The 14,543-nt window shown below is 41.8% G+C and overlaps 1 protein-coding gene across 2 annotated transcripts in view; it reads left to right on the top strand.

The window, feature by feature from the left end:
* The window catches only part of LOC139645440 (storkhead-box protein 2-like), a 68,034-nt gene that overhangs the window by 41,837 nt on the left and 11,654 nt on the right, over window positions 1–14,543 (top strand). Inside the window, exons 1-2 of one of the 2 annotated variants that reach the window (XM_071521150.1) lie at window positions 1,302–1,400; window positions 9,770–9,922. In XM_071521150.1, the coding sequence (XP_071377251.1) occupies window positions 9,790–9,922 (133 nt within the window). In that variant the 5' untranslated portion in view covers window positions 1,302–1,400; window positions 9,770–9,789. Of the gene's footprint in view, window positions 1–1,301; window positions 1,401–9,769; window positions 9,923–14,543 lie in introns of those variants that run through there. The other variant, XM_071521149.1, reaches the window with a different exon arrangement.

The raw sequence follows: 14,543 nt of genomic DNA, 5'->3' as shown, positions 1-14,543 counted from the left end.
TCAACCTTTTTCATATCAAGGAGCCCTAGTTTAGTCCACATTAGAGCCACAGACCCCCGTTTGACGAGATTTTGTCTCTCGAACCAAAATCTGAGAATATTTTAATTGTTAGATATGATTTTGAGTTCCATGACTATCTGTATTGTAGGTAGAGAGATAACAGTGACACTATGATCAAAACAGTCATTCTTCTACATTCTCTAATTGTGTTAACTTCTTGTAAATGAAGTAATGGTGAAGTTTAATAGTTCATCGGTTTGCGGGGGACCCCTGGAACCCCCTCAAGGACCCCTGGTGGTCCCCGGACCCCACGTTGAGAACCGCTGTCCCAAGAACACTCAATATACTACTGACCTTTCTTTCTACCTGCCTGTCTGCATTTCTACCTCTCTCTTTCTGTCTATTTTTCAGTCTATCTTGCTTTTATTTTGTCCATCAGTGTCTTTCTCTGCCTTTCTGTCACCATATTTCTGCTTGTTAGTAAATTCTATAATATCATAACTATAACTACGTTATAATCGCTATATACTGTAGCTACATTATACTATAACCATTCTTTTCATAGTTCTGGAATGTTCTCTGGGCTCCGTGTGTGTGTGTGTTTGTGTGTGTGTGTGTATGTCCTACATCTAGCCTTAGTGTTCTAAGTGGGTCACACCAGAACCCAACCGCAGCACTGCAACACTGGCTGTGCGCACACACTTACACACACACACACACACACACACACACACACACACACACACGGTGTAGCAGAGATGTATGTAGTGGAGCAGAGAGACAGAAAGGGATATAGAGGTAGAGACGGTAAAAGGGAAAAAATAGAGGGGAGGGTATGTGTGTGTGTGTGTGTGTGTGTGCGTGTGTGTGTGCGTGTGTGTGTGTGTGTGTGCGCGAGCGAGCAATAGCAAGCAAGTGCAACTGGGGATGCGTTGTCATGGCAACCTTCTCGGCAGCCCGCCCACAAGCTTGTATGTCGGTGGGCATTACACAGCGAGGGAGGAAAAAAAAAAAATGGGTGCATAGTGAGGCAGTGTGTGATTGGTCACACCCCCTTGTCTTTGTGTGGCGCAAGGGATTGTGGGTAGGCCCTTGACTGAATGCTCATTTGTGTGTGTGTGAGAGAGAGAGGGGAGGGGGAGGAGCAGAGAGTGTGTGTGTGTGTGAGTGTGTGTGTGAACAGAGGAGGACATAGCTAGTATGTGTGTGTGTGAAAGAGGGGAGGGGGAGGAGCAGAGTATGTGAGTGAGTGTGTGTGTGTGAAAGAGGACGAGCTAGTGTGAGTGTGTGTGTGTGTGTGTGAGAGAGAGAGAGAGAGGCTGCGCTACCATTGTAGGCAACACTGGGAAGTCTAACTGGATTATTTTTTTACCAAAAGGAGCGGATTAATATCAGCCAAGGTATGGCTATTCTTCTCACTCTCTCTCTCTCTCTTTCTCTGTATCTGTCTATCTCTCTCGCTCTCTTGCTAGGCAGTTAGCGGTAGATGCTAGTTAGCAGTTAGCAGCGTAGCGTCACTGCTCTATAGAGAGAGAGAGAGAGAGAGAGAGAGAGAGAGAGAGAGAGAGAGAGACATAGACAAGGGGTAGAGGGAGAGAGGGGCAGACAGACGGAGGGAAAGAGAGAGATAATGGAGATACATGGAGAGCCAGAGAAATGGAGGGATGCAGAGAGAGAGAGAGAGAGGGAGGGAGGGAGAGCGAGCATGACAAAAGGAGGGGGTGTGGTTTAGTGCTCTGGACAAAGGAGGCTGGCTGATTGTTTACTACCACTGCAGTAAGAGACATGGACGACAAACGCTCCATCACTCTTCTTCCATCACACTCTGGGTTTCTCATTCGCTGTCTATCTCTCTCTATCTCTCTCGTTCTCTTGCTGCACTCCCCCTTTTGCTTCCCTACAGCTCTCTTCTCCTCCTGCCTCTCTCTCTGCATCCTATTTTTTTTTCTCTCATCTTTCTCTCCCTACATATTGTTTTTTCCTCTCTCCTCATCTCTTCCCTGGCTAGTCCTCTCTATCCCTCCATCTCTGTCTCCCCATCTCTCTCTCTCCCTCTCTCTCTCTCTCTCTCTCTCTCTCTCTCTCTTTCATGGACACTGTAGTAATAGTAATGGAGGGAGAGGGGCTGTGAGCTAACAGCTGCTGCTACAAAATGGCTCTTCTTTACCTTCAGTTCAATGACTTTATTGGCATGACCGTGTATCAGGAAGAGTGTTGCCGATGCAATTTACAAAATGTCAGTTTTCAAAACCGACAAACAGGTTATGCTTTTAAACCATACTGAGATGACAAATGATTTGCTGTGAAAACATGTACTATGTTCTGTATGTTCTGTCTGTCTCTGTATGCCTGCCTTTCTCTTTGCCCTGTGACGTCTAGCAATCTGTCCATCCAGTAGTAGTAATAGTAGTCACAGGAGCAGTAGTAGTCGTAGCAGTAGTAGCTGTAGTAGCAGTAGTAGTAATAGGAGCAGTAGTAGTTGTCGCAATAATCGTAGTAGTAGTAGTAGTAGTAATAGTAGCAGTGGTAGAAATAGTAACAGTAGTAGTAGTAGTAGCAGTAGAAGAAGTAGTAGTATTAGTGGTAGTAGTAGTAGTAGTAGCAGTAGTAGTAATAGTAGCTGTAGTAGCAGTAGTAGTAATAGGAGCAGTAGTAGTTGTCGCAATAATAGTAGTAGTAGTAATAGTAGCGGTGGCAGAAATAGTAGCTGTAGTAGTAGCAGTAGAAGAAGCAGTAGTAGTAATGGTAGTAATAGTAGCAGTAGTAGTGGTAATAGTAGCACCAGTAGTCGCAGTATTAGTAATAGCACTAGTAGCAATTGTGCCACTAGTAGCAACAGCAGTAGTAGTAGTAGCAGTAGTAATGGTGGTAGTAGTAGTAGTAGTTGTACCGGTACTAGTAGTCATAGCAGGGATAGTAGTACTGGTTGTAGCAGTAGTAGCAGAAGCAGTTGTAGTAATAGGAGCAGTAGTAGTCGTAGCAGTAGTAGCTGTGGTAGTAATAGTAGCTGTAGTAGCAGTAGTAGTAATAGGAGCAGTAGTGGTGGTAGTAGTAGTAGTAGTTGTAGTAGTCATAGCAGGGATAGTAGTAGTGGTTGTAGCAACTAGAAATAGTAACAGTAGTAGTAGCAGTAGAAGAAGTAGTAGTAGTGGTAGTAGTAGTAGTAGCAGTAGTAGTAATAGGAGCAGTAGTAGCTGTGGTAGTAGTAGTAGCTGTAGTAGCAGTAGTAGTAATAGGAGCAGTAGTAGTTGTCGCAATAATAGTAGTAGTAGTAATAGTAGCAGTGGCAGAAATAGGAGCAGTAGTAGTAGCAGTAGAATAAGTAGTAGTAGTAATGGTAGTGGTAGTAGTAGTAGCAGTAGTAGTGGTAATAGTAGCACTAGTAGCAATTGTGCCAGTAGTAATAGCACTAGTAGCAATTATACCAATAGTAGCAACAGCAGTAGTAGTAGTAGCAGTAGTAATGGTGGTAGTAGTAGTAGCAGAAGCAGTTGTAGTAATAGCAGTAGTAGAAGTAGTAGCAGTAGTAGTAGCCTAGTTGTACCACTAGTCGCAGTAGTAGTAGTTGTACCACTAGTCGTAGTTGTAACAGTTGGCGTACTAGCAGCAGTACCACTAGTAGTAGAGCGAGTTGTAGTAGTAGTAGTCATAACAGCAATAGTAGTCGTACCAGTAGTAGTATTCATTATAGCAGTAGCAGTTGTCATAGCAACAGCAGCAGTAGTAATAGAAGCTGTAGTAGTAGTAATAGCAGTTAGCACTGGCAGCAGCAGTAGTAGTGATTGTAAGTAGTAGACAGAGACAGACTTGTAGACAGACCTTTTTTGGAATAGCACTGCGTAATAGTAGAATATTGATGATTATGTACTATTGTAGAGATTGTAGAGTTTTCAAACCAAGCGCTTCATCATTATCATCAATTTGAATGTATAAGCTGTTGTGTTTTGGCTTTGAAAAATGACATGTCATATACTGTTTTGGTGATATGGTTTCTGATATACATTCAGGCCAATAACGTCATTGCATGAGACAGACAACTCAAATGGTTGTTTTTTCCGACTCAGTTTCTTGCCTCACCTTTATCTAGACCAGTGGTTCTCAATCCTGGTCCTCGGTGCCCATACTGCTGGTTTTATATCCTACCAGATAGTTAATTGCATTCACCCGGCGTCCCAGGTTTAAATCAGTCCCTGAACGAAGTCCTTGAATGAAAACCAGCAGGGTTTGCGGTCCCCAGTACCAGGACTGAAAAACACTTACCTAGACTAGATATGGAGAGAACATCGTGCCAAACTCCAGTCAAAAATCTGGCAATTTAATTATCTTGAAATGTACATACCTGACAAAACTTAACTTGGGACCTTTTACAAATCATGAGGAGCCACTAGTAAATTCTGCCTATAGATGTTTCAACAAGCAGCACTTAATTTCAATGAATTTTTCAACTTGTAGAATTGGCTCACACTGTTCTCTACTGCCTACCGTGGTGTATGTTGGGGGATGAAAATGATGGGAATAACAGGCAAACCAATTCCAAAAGTCGAAGTGTTAATTGAAGCTGCTTGGTGGATCATGTGTATGCTGAATTGAAGAATGGCTCCTAGTGATTTGTCAAAGGTCTTAAATGGTGGTCTAGCAGGTATGTAGGTTTGCCATTAAGCAAAGCAACATTGACCGGTCAGACTTTTTGAATGGAGTTTGGCATGACATTCTCTTCTTTAACATAATGCTGTTTCAGCCACGAATATGGAGGCCAACATTAATACAGAAACACCACGGGCAGCAACAGGAAATGGCCTGTCCTCTATTTCTTGTCACCCCATTTCTACACAGGTCTTCTTTCAGAAAACACATGCTTTCCTTCAGTGTGTGTGTGTGTGTGTGTGTGTGTGTGTTAGGGGCAAGGGGTATTGGGTTCATCCTATGGTCACTCTCCATGTTTAGGCCTTCCCAGTTGTCTCTGTATGAGGGTTGAAGGGGGGTGGACAGTGTTCCCACCAGAGTCTCTGCAGCTGTGCTCTCTTTCCTCTCCTCCCTCTCTTTCTCTTTCTTCTTTCACACACACACACACACACACACACACACTTTGTATAGTAGTGTCCTAGTCTCTCCACAGTCATGTATCTGACTTCCAAGATATTCACTTTTCCATCAGAAGGCAAATTGCGGTCCAGTCAGGCAAGCGTGGTGGTGTCTGTTCTGTTTGACTTTAACTATGAACCAACTGTGATTATTTTTTTCATAAAACTCCTAATCCTTTCCTCGTGATCAAATGAATTTCGATGACATCACACAATAGGAGAACTTGCCTATGGGTTCTTCATCTATTAGTTTACATGGCTTGCTGCCATACAGTGACATATGGTGATATATATAGCCACATCTTTTTATGATGGTAAGACAACACATACAGTAAAGCACATTGTTGTATAAGCAATGCTCTATGTGTGTATAGTTATGTTTGCTAACACTGTATTGTCCTTAGAAGAGATGAAGGCAGCTGATCAACCAGGGAGCCAGAGAGCTGAGATCACATTCAAATAAACTGATAGTTAATTCATGTTAAAACACACACATGTTTTTGCCATTCCGGACTTCATATCAGTTGTGTTAAGTCAGGTTTTGTGTCACTCTGCTAGAATTCCTTCAACTCTCAAACCCCCCCCCCCCACCCATTAGAACCAATAGAGAATAGAAGTGGTGCTTGATGAGAATTAGGCCTATAGGCAGGGTGGAAAAGCAAAGATCCACTCTAGCGTTGCATTTTTTATTTCAAAAACACAGCCTGTGTGGACATTTCTATGAAACATTTTTATGCATAATATTCTTTGACCCAGTGGTATACAAACATCACATAGACCGGCCGTGGTCATGCAATAATTTGGGTTGTTTTTTCCCTCAAGCTCTTAAATGAAACAAAATGAAACTGTCCAGACATTTTCATGCATATGACAGGGTTCTCCCCAGAAATTGGTGCTCAGCCCCCGGATGTCCACAAAGGTGGACCTTTTGTAGTTTCATACCTCCTTAAAAGCCATCTCCTGCATTCTAGTGTTTTAAAACAGTGGTTCTCAACGTGGGTTACAGGGACCACCAGTGGTCCTTGAGGGCATTCAAGGGGTCCCCAGCAAATTCATAAATTGTTGAACTTCACCATTATTTCATTTACAAGAAGTTAAGACAATTAGAGAATGTAGAAGAATGACTATTTTGATCATAGTTTCTCTGTTATCTCTCTACCTGCAATACAGATAGTCATGGAATTCTGGACAAAATCATATCTAACAATAAAAATATTCTCAGATTTGCGTCTGAGAGACAAAATCTCATCATTTGGGGGTCCATGGCCATAATGTGAACTAAATTAGGGGTCCTTGATATGAAACAGGTTGAGAATCACTGCTTTAAAACACAAAAAGAAAGCCTTTAGACAAAGAGGGATAAGGTCCAGAAATCATGACATCTAGGCCAATGATCAAATTAGGCCTAATTTCATTTTCTCTGAACAGATAATCAAAATATTGTCAAGCAATGGTGTCTCCAAAAATAAACGTAGTTATGAAAATACACTCCAAAATGAAAATAAATAACAGCAGATAGAGCAGGGCCCGCTCTAGTAGCAGTAGGAGTTTCGGGCTCCTTTATTGTGGACCGGGTACGGGTTCGTTTTTCCGGTCCGATCTTAACAAAGTATGCAGCAGTACTTTTTTTTAATTGGTCAACAGCTGCTGCTGCCATCACCTCACACAACCCACGGTCACCTCTTCCCCTCAGACTGTGCGGCTAGCCGGCAACAACAGGTGACACAGGCTACTATTTTCACGGGTCACAAGAGGCACATGTTCCATTCACTGAAAAGATCACATCCCACTGGAGTTCTTTATTTGTTCTTTCGGTTTTGTTATGTGAACGTTCCAATCTTGGCTTCTGGGAAATAGTTGATGTGTGGATATTAATGAAAATGAAAATTTGAAGCTTTCCAGTCGCAGGTGAGGGTGAAGTTGTTACACAGTGGCACAAGTGAGAGATCAAAGTGGTTATATTCTTTGGGGAGATACTTGTATAATATCTAGTGTTTGAGTTGGAAAGTTTGTATTGTATTTGTAGGGTCTGAAATTCCCACCAAACTCCAAACTCTGGTGAAATAAATCAGAAGGGTCACCCGCCATACTGGCCAGTAACGTTTTGAGATGCTAACATATGAATGCCTCGTCCGCAGCCATTGTTGTTGTTCTTCTCTGAGTTATTGTCACCACTGTTTCTGGTTTCCCTAGGTTGTAGTTACCTCCTTAATCTTCATGTCCCCCCACTGGCATGGAGCATTATTAACAAACAATGTCTTTGGTGTTTGCTTGTTCTCAAACTCTCACACTCTCTCTGACTGTGAGCCAATCAAATGAAAGCAAAACAATGCCTCTGTATCAGACAAGTTCCTGATTGGCTGCCTTGAATTTGAACATTACATCAGTGCTTTAAGACTGGTATTTCCAGCATTGTGTGAATGGTAGCATTACGTGTAAAAAAAAAAGCAGAAAGGCATGTCTTTACCGGAAAAATGAAAACAGCAATTTTACGGGATTCATATGTGAAAGGGGGCTACTGTGTGGCATAATGTATAATAAGTAATGAGAATAATGAGGACCTAGGCTTAATGATGCCAATGATTCAGGCTGACCTGATGGGATATTATCTCTAGTACAATGAGAAACATTGATTGAGTTTGGCAGTTGTCATTATCAGTGGCAGCCATGTTTGCTCCATCATCCCTCTCTATAGCTGTTGCTTAGTTACTGGTGATTCTTTGGCATGGGACCAGAAAGAAGGGGACAGCAGAAGTCATATAGCCACGCCAATGTCTACTTACTACTTTTTCTGTATTTTGACAATAAATATGATATCTTTGTCTTGTCCTCCATGTCATGCATTTTTGTATTTTTTGAGAAACAAATGCATGACCATTAAATCCGCTTGACTTAAACCACTAATACGGTAAATGTCTGACTACAGCTAGCAAAAGCTAGTCGCATATTTTGACTAGGGCTGAACGATTTAGAAAAAATATCTAATTGCGATTATTTTGACTGATATTGCAATTGCGATATGTTTTGCGATACTAGAGGGAATGATAATTTTTACATCCTTATTCTCATTTTCATTGAAAAACGTATTAAAATGATTATGGTGTGATTTTTGCGGGGATCTGTTACGTCTTTCAGTGGAATCATATCGTGATGATATGAAGATATTTTGATATCGTGACATATTTCTGCTGTCTAAATTGATGATGACAAGCAAATTTTACTTAAAAACTCTCATAAAATGAGGTATGGTGGGAATATTATGTGAATATTTCTGTTTTGTTTGACACCACACCTAACATCACCATTCGGTTCAATGAGATGAACATTCATTTGGTTATTTAGCGTAATTTTGCATACATGAACCATATCGTGATATATATTGATATCGAGAAAATCCTTATGATTATCATGATATTGATTTCAACCATATCGCCCAGCTGTAGGATCTGTACCAAACAAAGATGTTTTCTTAAGTTTGTAGAATATGATGTGTAGGTCAGGACATCTCTGCAGCACCACAATATTTCATTTAAAATGCTATTTTGTCACACATTAAATATTGCGCCTCCTGCGATTCATAATTCCCAGCATTTTGTAACCCTGAATTGAGTCACTTATATGGTTGCACAGTGCAACAAAAACAGAATGATATGTCAGTGATAACACTTGTATTATGTTAAACGTCTCATTGTATATATAAGTGATGACTCCACTTGGTTTGTATCCATCGTTGCATATTTACAGCAACATGTTGTCCGTTCTAGAGAAGAGGAAGCAACATAACAGCCATAGCACAAGCAGCACTAGCTCTCTTTAGGACGGTTAGTGGTGAGAGGGAACCAATTTAAAACTCACCAGTGTCTTTCGCTTAATTTGATTAGCGAAGCTCCAACATTGATTCGATTAGTCATTTGAAAGATGAATTTGCCGTCTTTCGTTTGAGCCTTTTCATATGCGTGTCAGACGAGCACAGAGGAGGCCGTCAAACTGCCCATCCTCCTGATTTCACCTTTTTTTTCCACCTGAAGCGGATATTCTTTCTCAGTTTGCCGGGACCTCTGACATGGGCAAAGCACTGAACACCAGTCAGCTGACCTGCCATTCACTCTCCTGTCCCTCCCTCCCTCCCTCCCTTCATCGTGTCCCTGGGAATGAGGTCATCCCCCCCCCCCCCTCCCCTGCCCTGAGATAAATTTTTAACCCTGTTTTTTTGCCTTTCTGATTCATTTCTATTGCATATTCTCTTTTCTCTTGCCTGTGCCCCCACCCCATTATTTCCTGCTGCTATTGTGTATTGTTCTGTCAGCCCAAAACGGGTTACTAGCTTGTTTCTGGTAGCTCCTCGCATGACAAGAGCACTAGTATATCCCAGAGCGAGGCTAAATTCGCTTAGATTGGCCCGAAAAGAAGAAGAAAGACGACCTGTTGCAGGCTAATAACACGTTAAATGACAGGACGTGTTTACACTACCTTCTTTCTTGAAAATAGCCAGACCTCTGCAGTGACCAGGTCTAATCCTGAACCCATGACCACTATTGCATCGACATTATATAACATTTAATGATGCTATGTTGAGTGTGTGTGTCTGTTTTGTGTTGCTGTTTATTGCAGTTTGGTTAGAGTACAGTGTATGGAGTACGGTGTGTATTGTGTATTTTTATTAATGAGTGATTTCTCTCTTTCTGCAGGTGATGTGTCGCCCATCAGTATGTCCCCTATTAGCCAATCACAGTTCATCCCTCTGGGAGAGGTGTTGCTATTGGCTATCTCTGCTATGAACTCCGCCCATAAGCCTGTCACTCAGGAGGCCCTGACTGAACACCTGCAGACATGTTTTCCAGGTAACAATACTCCACACAACACCTAACCCTAATCCTTACACCAGTCGACACTTAACCCCTAATGAGGGCTGTACAATTATGGAAAAGTTCTAATACCAATTATTGTGCTAAATGTTCTGATTACTATTATTAATTACGATCATTTGTCTCGGTTTCAGGAAACAGAATTATTTTATTGCACTTTGGCACCTTAGTATATATTTTCACTTTTTCAGTGCAGTATTTCTCTTGCTTTCACTCTTATTATCTTACTCTTACTGTGGTCCTTCTTTACAGCATTTAAAAATAATAAATACTTACTGCTTTATTGCTTTGAACCAGCAACAATCCTAAGGGAAACATTGCACTGAATCTGTACTTGTTTGTCGTCATCTGATTTAAAACCAAAGTATTACCAAATGACAGGTGATGATCCACTTTTAGGAACTAAAACTTTTACATTTTTTCCAAAGAGGGTCAATGTAAGATTTCTCTGCCTGTTTCTCCATCTTAACTTTAGCTTTGGTCACATGGGTGCACATTGCACATTCAAAAGTTGTGATTGGTCACACGCTTTCAGGGGAACTGAGAATATAATAAACACTTCAGTATTGCTGAATTACATGATTATTAATTACGGAAACAGAAAATAGTGATATATGATGAACACGTAAGCTACAATGTAAACTATCATTATGTAGCTGAACACCAAGAAAACTAAAGAAATCACCTTTGACTTCAGGACTAGCAACAACACCCACCAACAAATAAATATCAATGGGGAGGGTATTGAAGTAGTAGATGAATACAAATATTTAGGAACTATAATAGATGCTAAACTGTCATTGGATTCGAACACAGATGTTATCGACAAGAAAGGTCTGCAGCGTCTATATTTCATGCATAAACTGAGACAGTTCAGAGAACATTCTGTTCTATTGCTTGGTATTTTTTGTTGTCATTGAGTAATAAAAAGAAACTGCATAAGAGAGTCAACATGTCCAGTAAGATTGCTGAACAGCAAAACTGTATGACATTGATCTGTGAGTCTCAAGTAGGGAGGAAAGGGCAGGCGATTATTAGAGATGAATCACACCCCCTATTCAGTGCATATGAGCTGTTAACATAGGGTGCCGTCCCTCTGAACCAACCGGGCTTGCAGATCATTCATTCCTACCAGTATTACACTACTGAACAAACTGAAACAGAAATGACTAAACATCTGTGTGTGGGGTTGCTGCACCTTACAATATGTAGAGCACACTAATGATGTGTGATCTGATCTGATATAATGTTGGGGTGTCCTGTTGTTGTGGTCAGGTGATAGTGCTGTTGTTGTTGTTGTTGTTGTTGTTGTTGTTGCTGTCATTGTAGTTGTCTGTTTATTTGCTTGATCATTGCTGTATGGCGCACAACAAATTTCTGAAACAACATCTAAAACACCACCAGTCAACACCTAACCCAACACCTAACTCAACACCTTACCCAACACCAGTCAACACCTAGCCCAACACCTGACTCAACACCTAACCCAACACCTAACTCAACACCTTACCCAACACCTAACTCAACACCTAACCCAACACCTAACTCAACACCTTACCCAACACCAGTCAACACCTAGCCCAACACCTGACTCAACACCTAACCCAACACCTAACTCAACACCTTACCCAACACCTAACTCAACACCTTACCCAACACCAGTCAACACCTAGCCTAACACCTAACTCAACACCTTACCCAACACCAGTCAACACCTAACCCAACACCAGTCAACACCTAACCCAACACCTAACTCAACACCTTACCCAACACCAGTCAACACCTAACCCAACACCAGTCAACACCTAACCCAACACCTAACCCAACACCTAACTCAACACCTTACCCAACACCAGTCAACACCTAACCCAACACCAGTCAACACCTTACCCAACACCAGTCAACACCTAACCCAACACCAGTCAACACCTAACCCAACACCAGTCAACACCTTACCCAACACCAGTCAACACCTAACCCAACACCAGTCACCACCTAGCCCAACACCTAACTCAACACCTTACCCAACACCAGTCAACACCTAATTCAGCACCTAACCCAACACCAGTCAACACCTAATTCAGCACCTTACCCAACACCAGTCAACACCTAATTCAGCACCTTACCCAACACCAGTCAACACCTAATTCAACACCTAACCCAACACCAGTCACCACCTAGCCCAACACCTAACTCAGCACCTTACCCAACACCAGTCAACACCTAATTCAGCACCTTACCCAACACCAGTCAACACCTAATTCAACACCTAACCCAACACCAGGCAACACCTAACTTAACACCTAATTCAGCACCTAACCCAACCCCAGTCAACACCCCACTCAACACCTTACCCAACATCAGTCAACACCTAACTCAACACCAACCAACGCCTAACTCAACACCTATCTTCTAACATGAATTTGTTAGAGGGTATCTCAAATGTATGGAAAAGTAGGGTTCTTTGGGAGTCACCAGTTTGTGTTTCTGTCTTGAACAGAGCAAATCTTTTGATTCAGCTTGTTTGGTTGATTTGTAAACGGGGCAGGAAACTTCCACCAGTCATAGTGGTAATAGCCATTTTTGCAATTTTACTCACCAAATATTGTCTTGGTGTCATGGTCATCAAGAGGCAAGGTCAGGTCAGTCAGATAGGGGTGAGACACTTCACTTCTCTGTACATGGATGCTATTAAATTTCATCATGGTTTACACTGCACGCGACATTAATGTTTGTCCGACTGTCCAGGACGGTGGAAATTTGACCTGCATCGGTCAAAGAAACAAGTATGTATGTTCTCTCTGTGTGAATGTGTGTATTAGTGTATGTGTTTCAGTATGTAGTACATCAGTATCACACTGTATAAGATGTGTGATCGGTTGAAAAGTTTTGACTCGTGCAGTGTGAGCTTTGACAAGCCGTTCAACTCTGAGGAGACGAGTGAGAAAGAGAAAAAGTGAGAGAAAACTACAGATTTAAGACACAACATGGAGTCAAGTGGAATAGAGAGGAATTATTAATAATAGGGGTAGGGATGCGACACAACATGGCAGACAAATTTTGCAGACAAGAGTTGTAGAAAAAGTGAATTAGTTGTAGTTAACCGAGTGGAAAGATTTTCCATTATATGTAAGAGCAATGTGCTATTGCCTCGACTGACAGATGAGCCAATGGTGCAAACACAACACAGTCAGCTGACAGCTACTGAAATTTAGCTAACTGCTAAGCTTCCAGTCAAGACAGTGTTGTTGTGTGCATCCAACAACAATGTAAATGAAAGTACATGCCTTTCCACATAGTATCACACCCCAATTCCCCAACAAAAGATCACAGACAGTGGCAAAGATTTCTGCCAGTTACCAAACAGGACTACTTTGATAGTGTCAGCCTGTGTTTCTGTGCCTGGCTTTTAGTCTGTTGTCCAGTCACATGTAGTCTGTTGTCTAGCCTGCATTCTTTTTAGTCAAACTGGTTAGTTTAATAGTATGTGATCTATGTTCATTTGCAGTTCTGGCCATCATCTTTATTGTTAATAAGTTAGAAACAAGACTAAGAGTGTAACAGCCCTGCGAAGTTTAAAGGGTCTATGTGTAATTTTTGGTCCAATGCTGGCCTCTATCGTTCAGCGTTGTCATTGCAACAACATTGCCTTAGTCCTTAGGCCTTAGTAGAGCAAGACCATCAGTAGCAAGGTGGTGCCGGTTGGACTGTTTCAGAATCAACAGCAATGAGCTTTCTATCATGTTTTACCATTTTTTTGTTCGATGGACATGAAAATTTGGTGCCATTTGTCTTAAGTAGAAGTTAATGTCAACCCCTTGTTTAGAGCAGTTGAAATGAATGTTGCACTTGAAATGAAAATTGAACTATTAATCTTCACACTTCACACAATTTATCACGAAAATCTCACAATTCCCCTCTTACATTCAGAAAAATCCATCCTGTGGAGCTGCTCAGTGTCCTACAGCAGAAGACTATGGTTGTGCTGGGCAGCTCCCTGTTGGTAACATGTGTGAACGTGAAGCAGGGTGGTGCTGAAAGAAGAGCATGGTGCTCAGTTAACTTACACCGGATAAATAAAAGGTTAGCAGATATCAGATGATCAGTATGAGAGAATTTCCCCCCCACACTAAAATCCTTTGCCAAGAGCCATGTGTTTCATGTTGTAAATCAAAGAAAAGCCATGTGATTTTTTTTCTGGAAAAGTAATGGACGGGATCAGTTCTTGGTATTGGCCTGGCGATCTGAAACCGCATAGAAAGAGTCCACGGAAAACGAAGCAGGAATGTTAATTGTACTTTGCAACACCGGTTTATTTCTAACGGGAGATTACGCTTTCCCTATTCTCTACGCTCCCTCCCGTTTTGGTGAGCCGAAGCAGTAAAACAACGTACGTCTGCTGTCCGTAAAGCCGGAGTTGTGGGAGTGCGGGGCATGTCAAAGCGGAAACCGTGTAGGAACCTCAGCATAGCCAGTGCCTTGCGAGTAACATCTGAACGGCAGACTCTGCTTCTGACCACGCCTCAACAAACACACACAGACATTTGTGTCTATCTGTGTGTGCTAGTGTGTGTTTCTGTGTGTCAGTCAAGCTCTG

Source organism: Centroberyx affinis, unplaced genomic scaffold, assembly GCF_046629955.1.
Source record: "Centroberyx affinis isolate AG114_WGS23_722 - 3 ecotype Tasmania unplaced genomic scaffold, CSIRO-AGI_Caff_v1 ptg000861l_1, whole genome shotgun sequence".
NCBI lineage: Eukaryota > Metazoa > Chordata > Actinopteri > Beryciformes > Berycidae > Centroberyx > Centroberyx affinis.
This window is presented reverse-complemented; position numbering and strand designations above follow the sequence as displayed.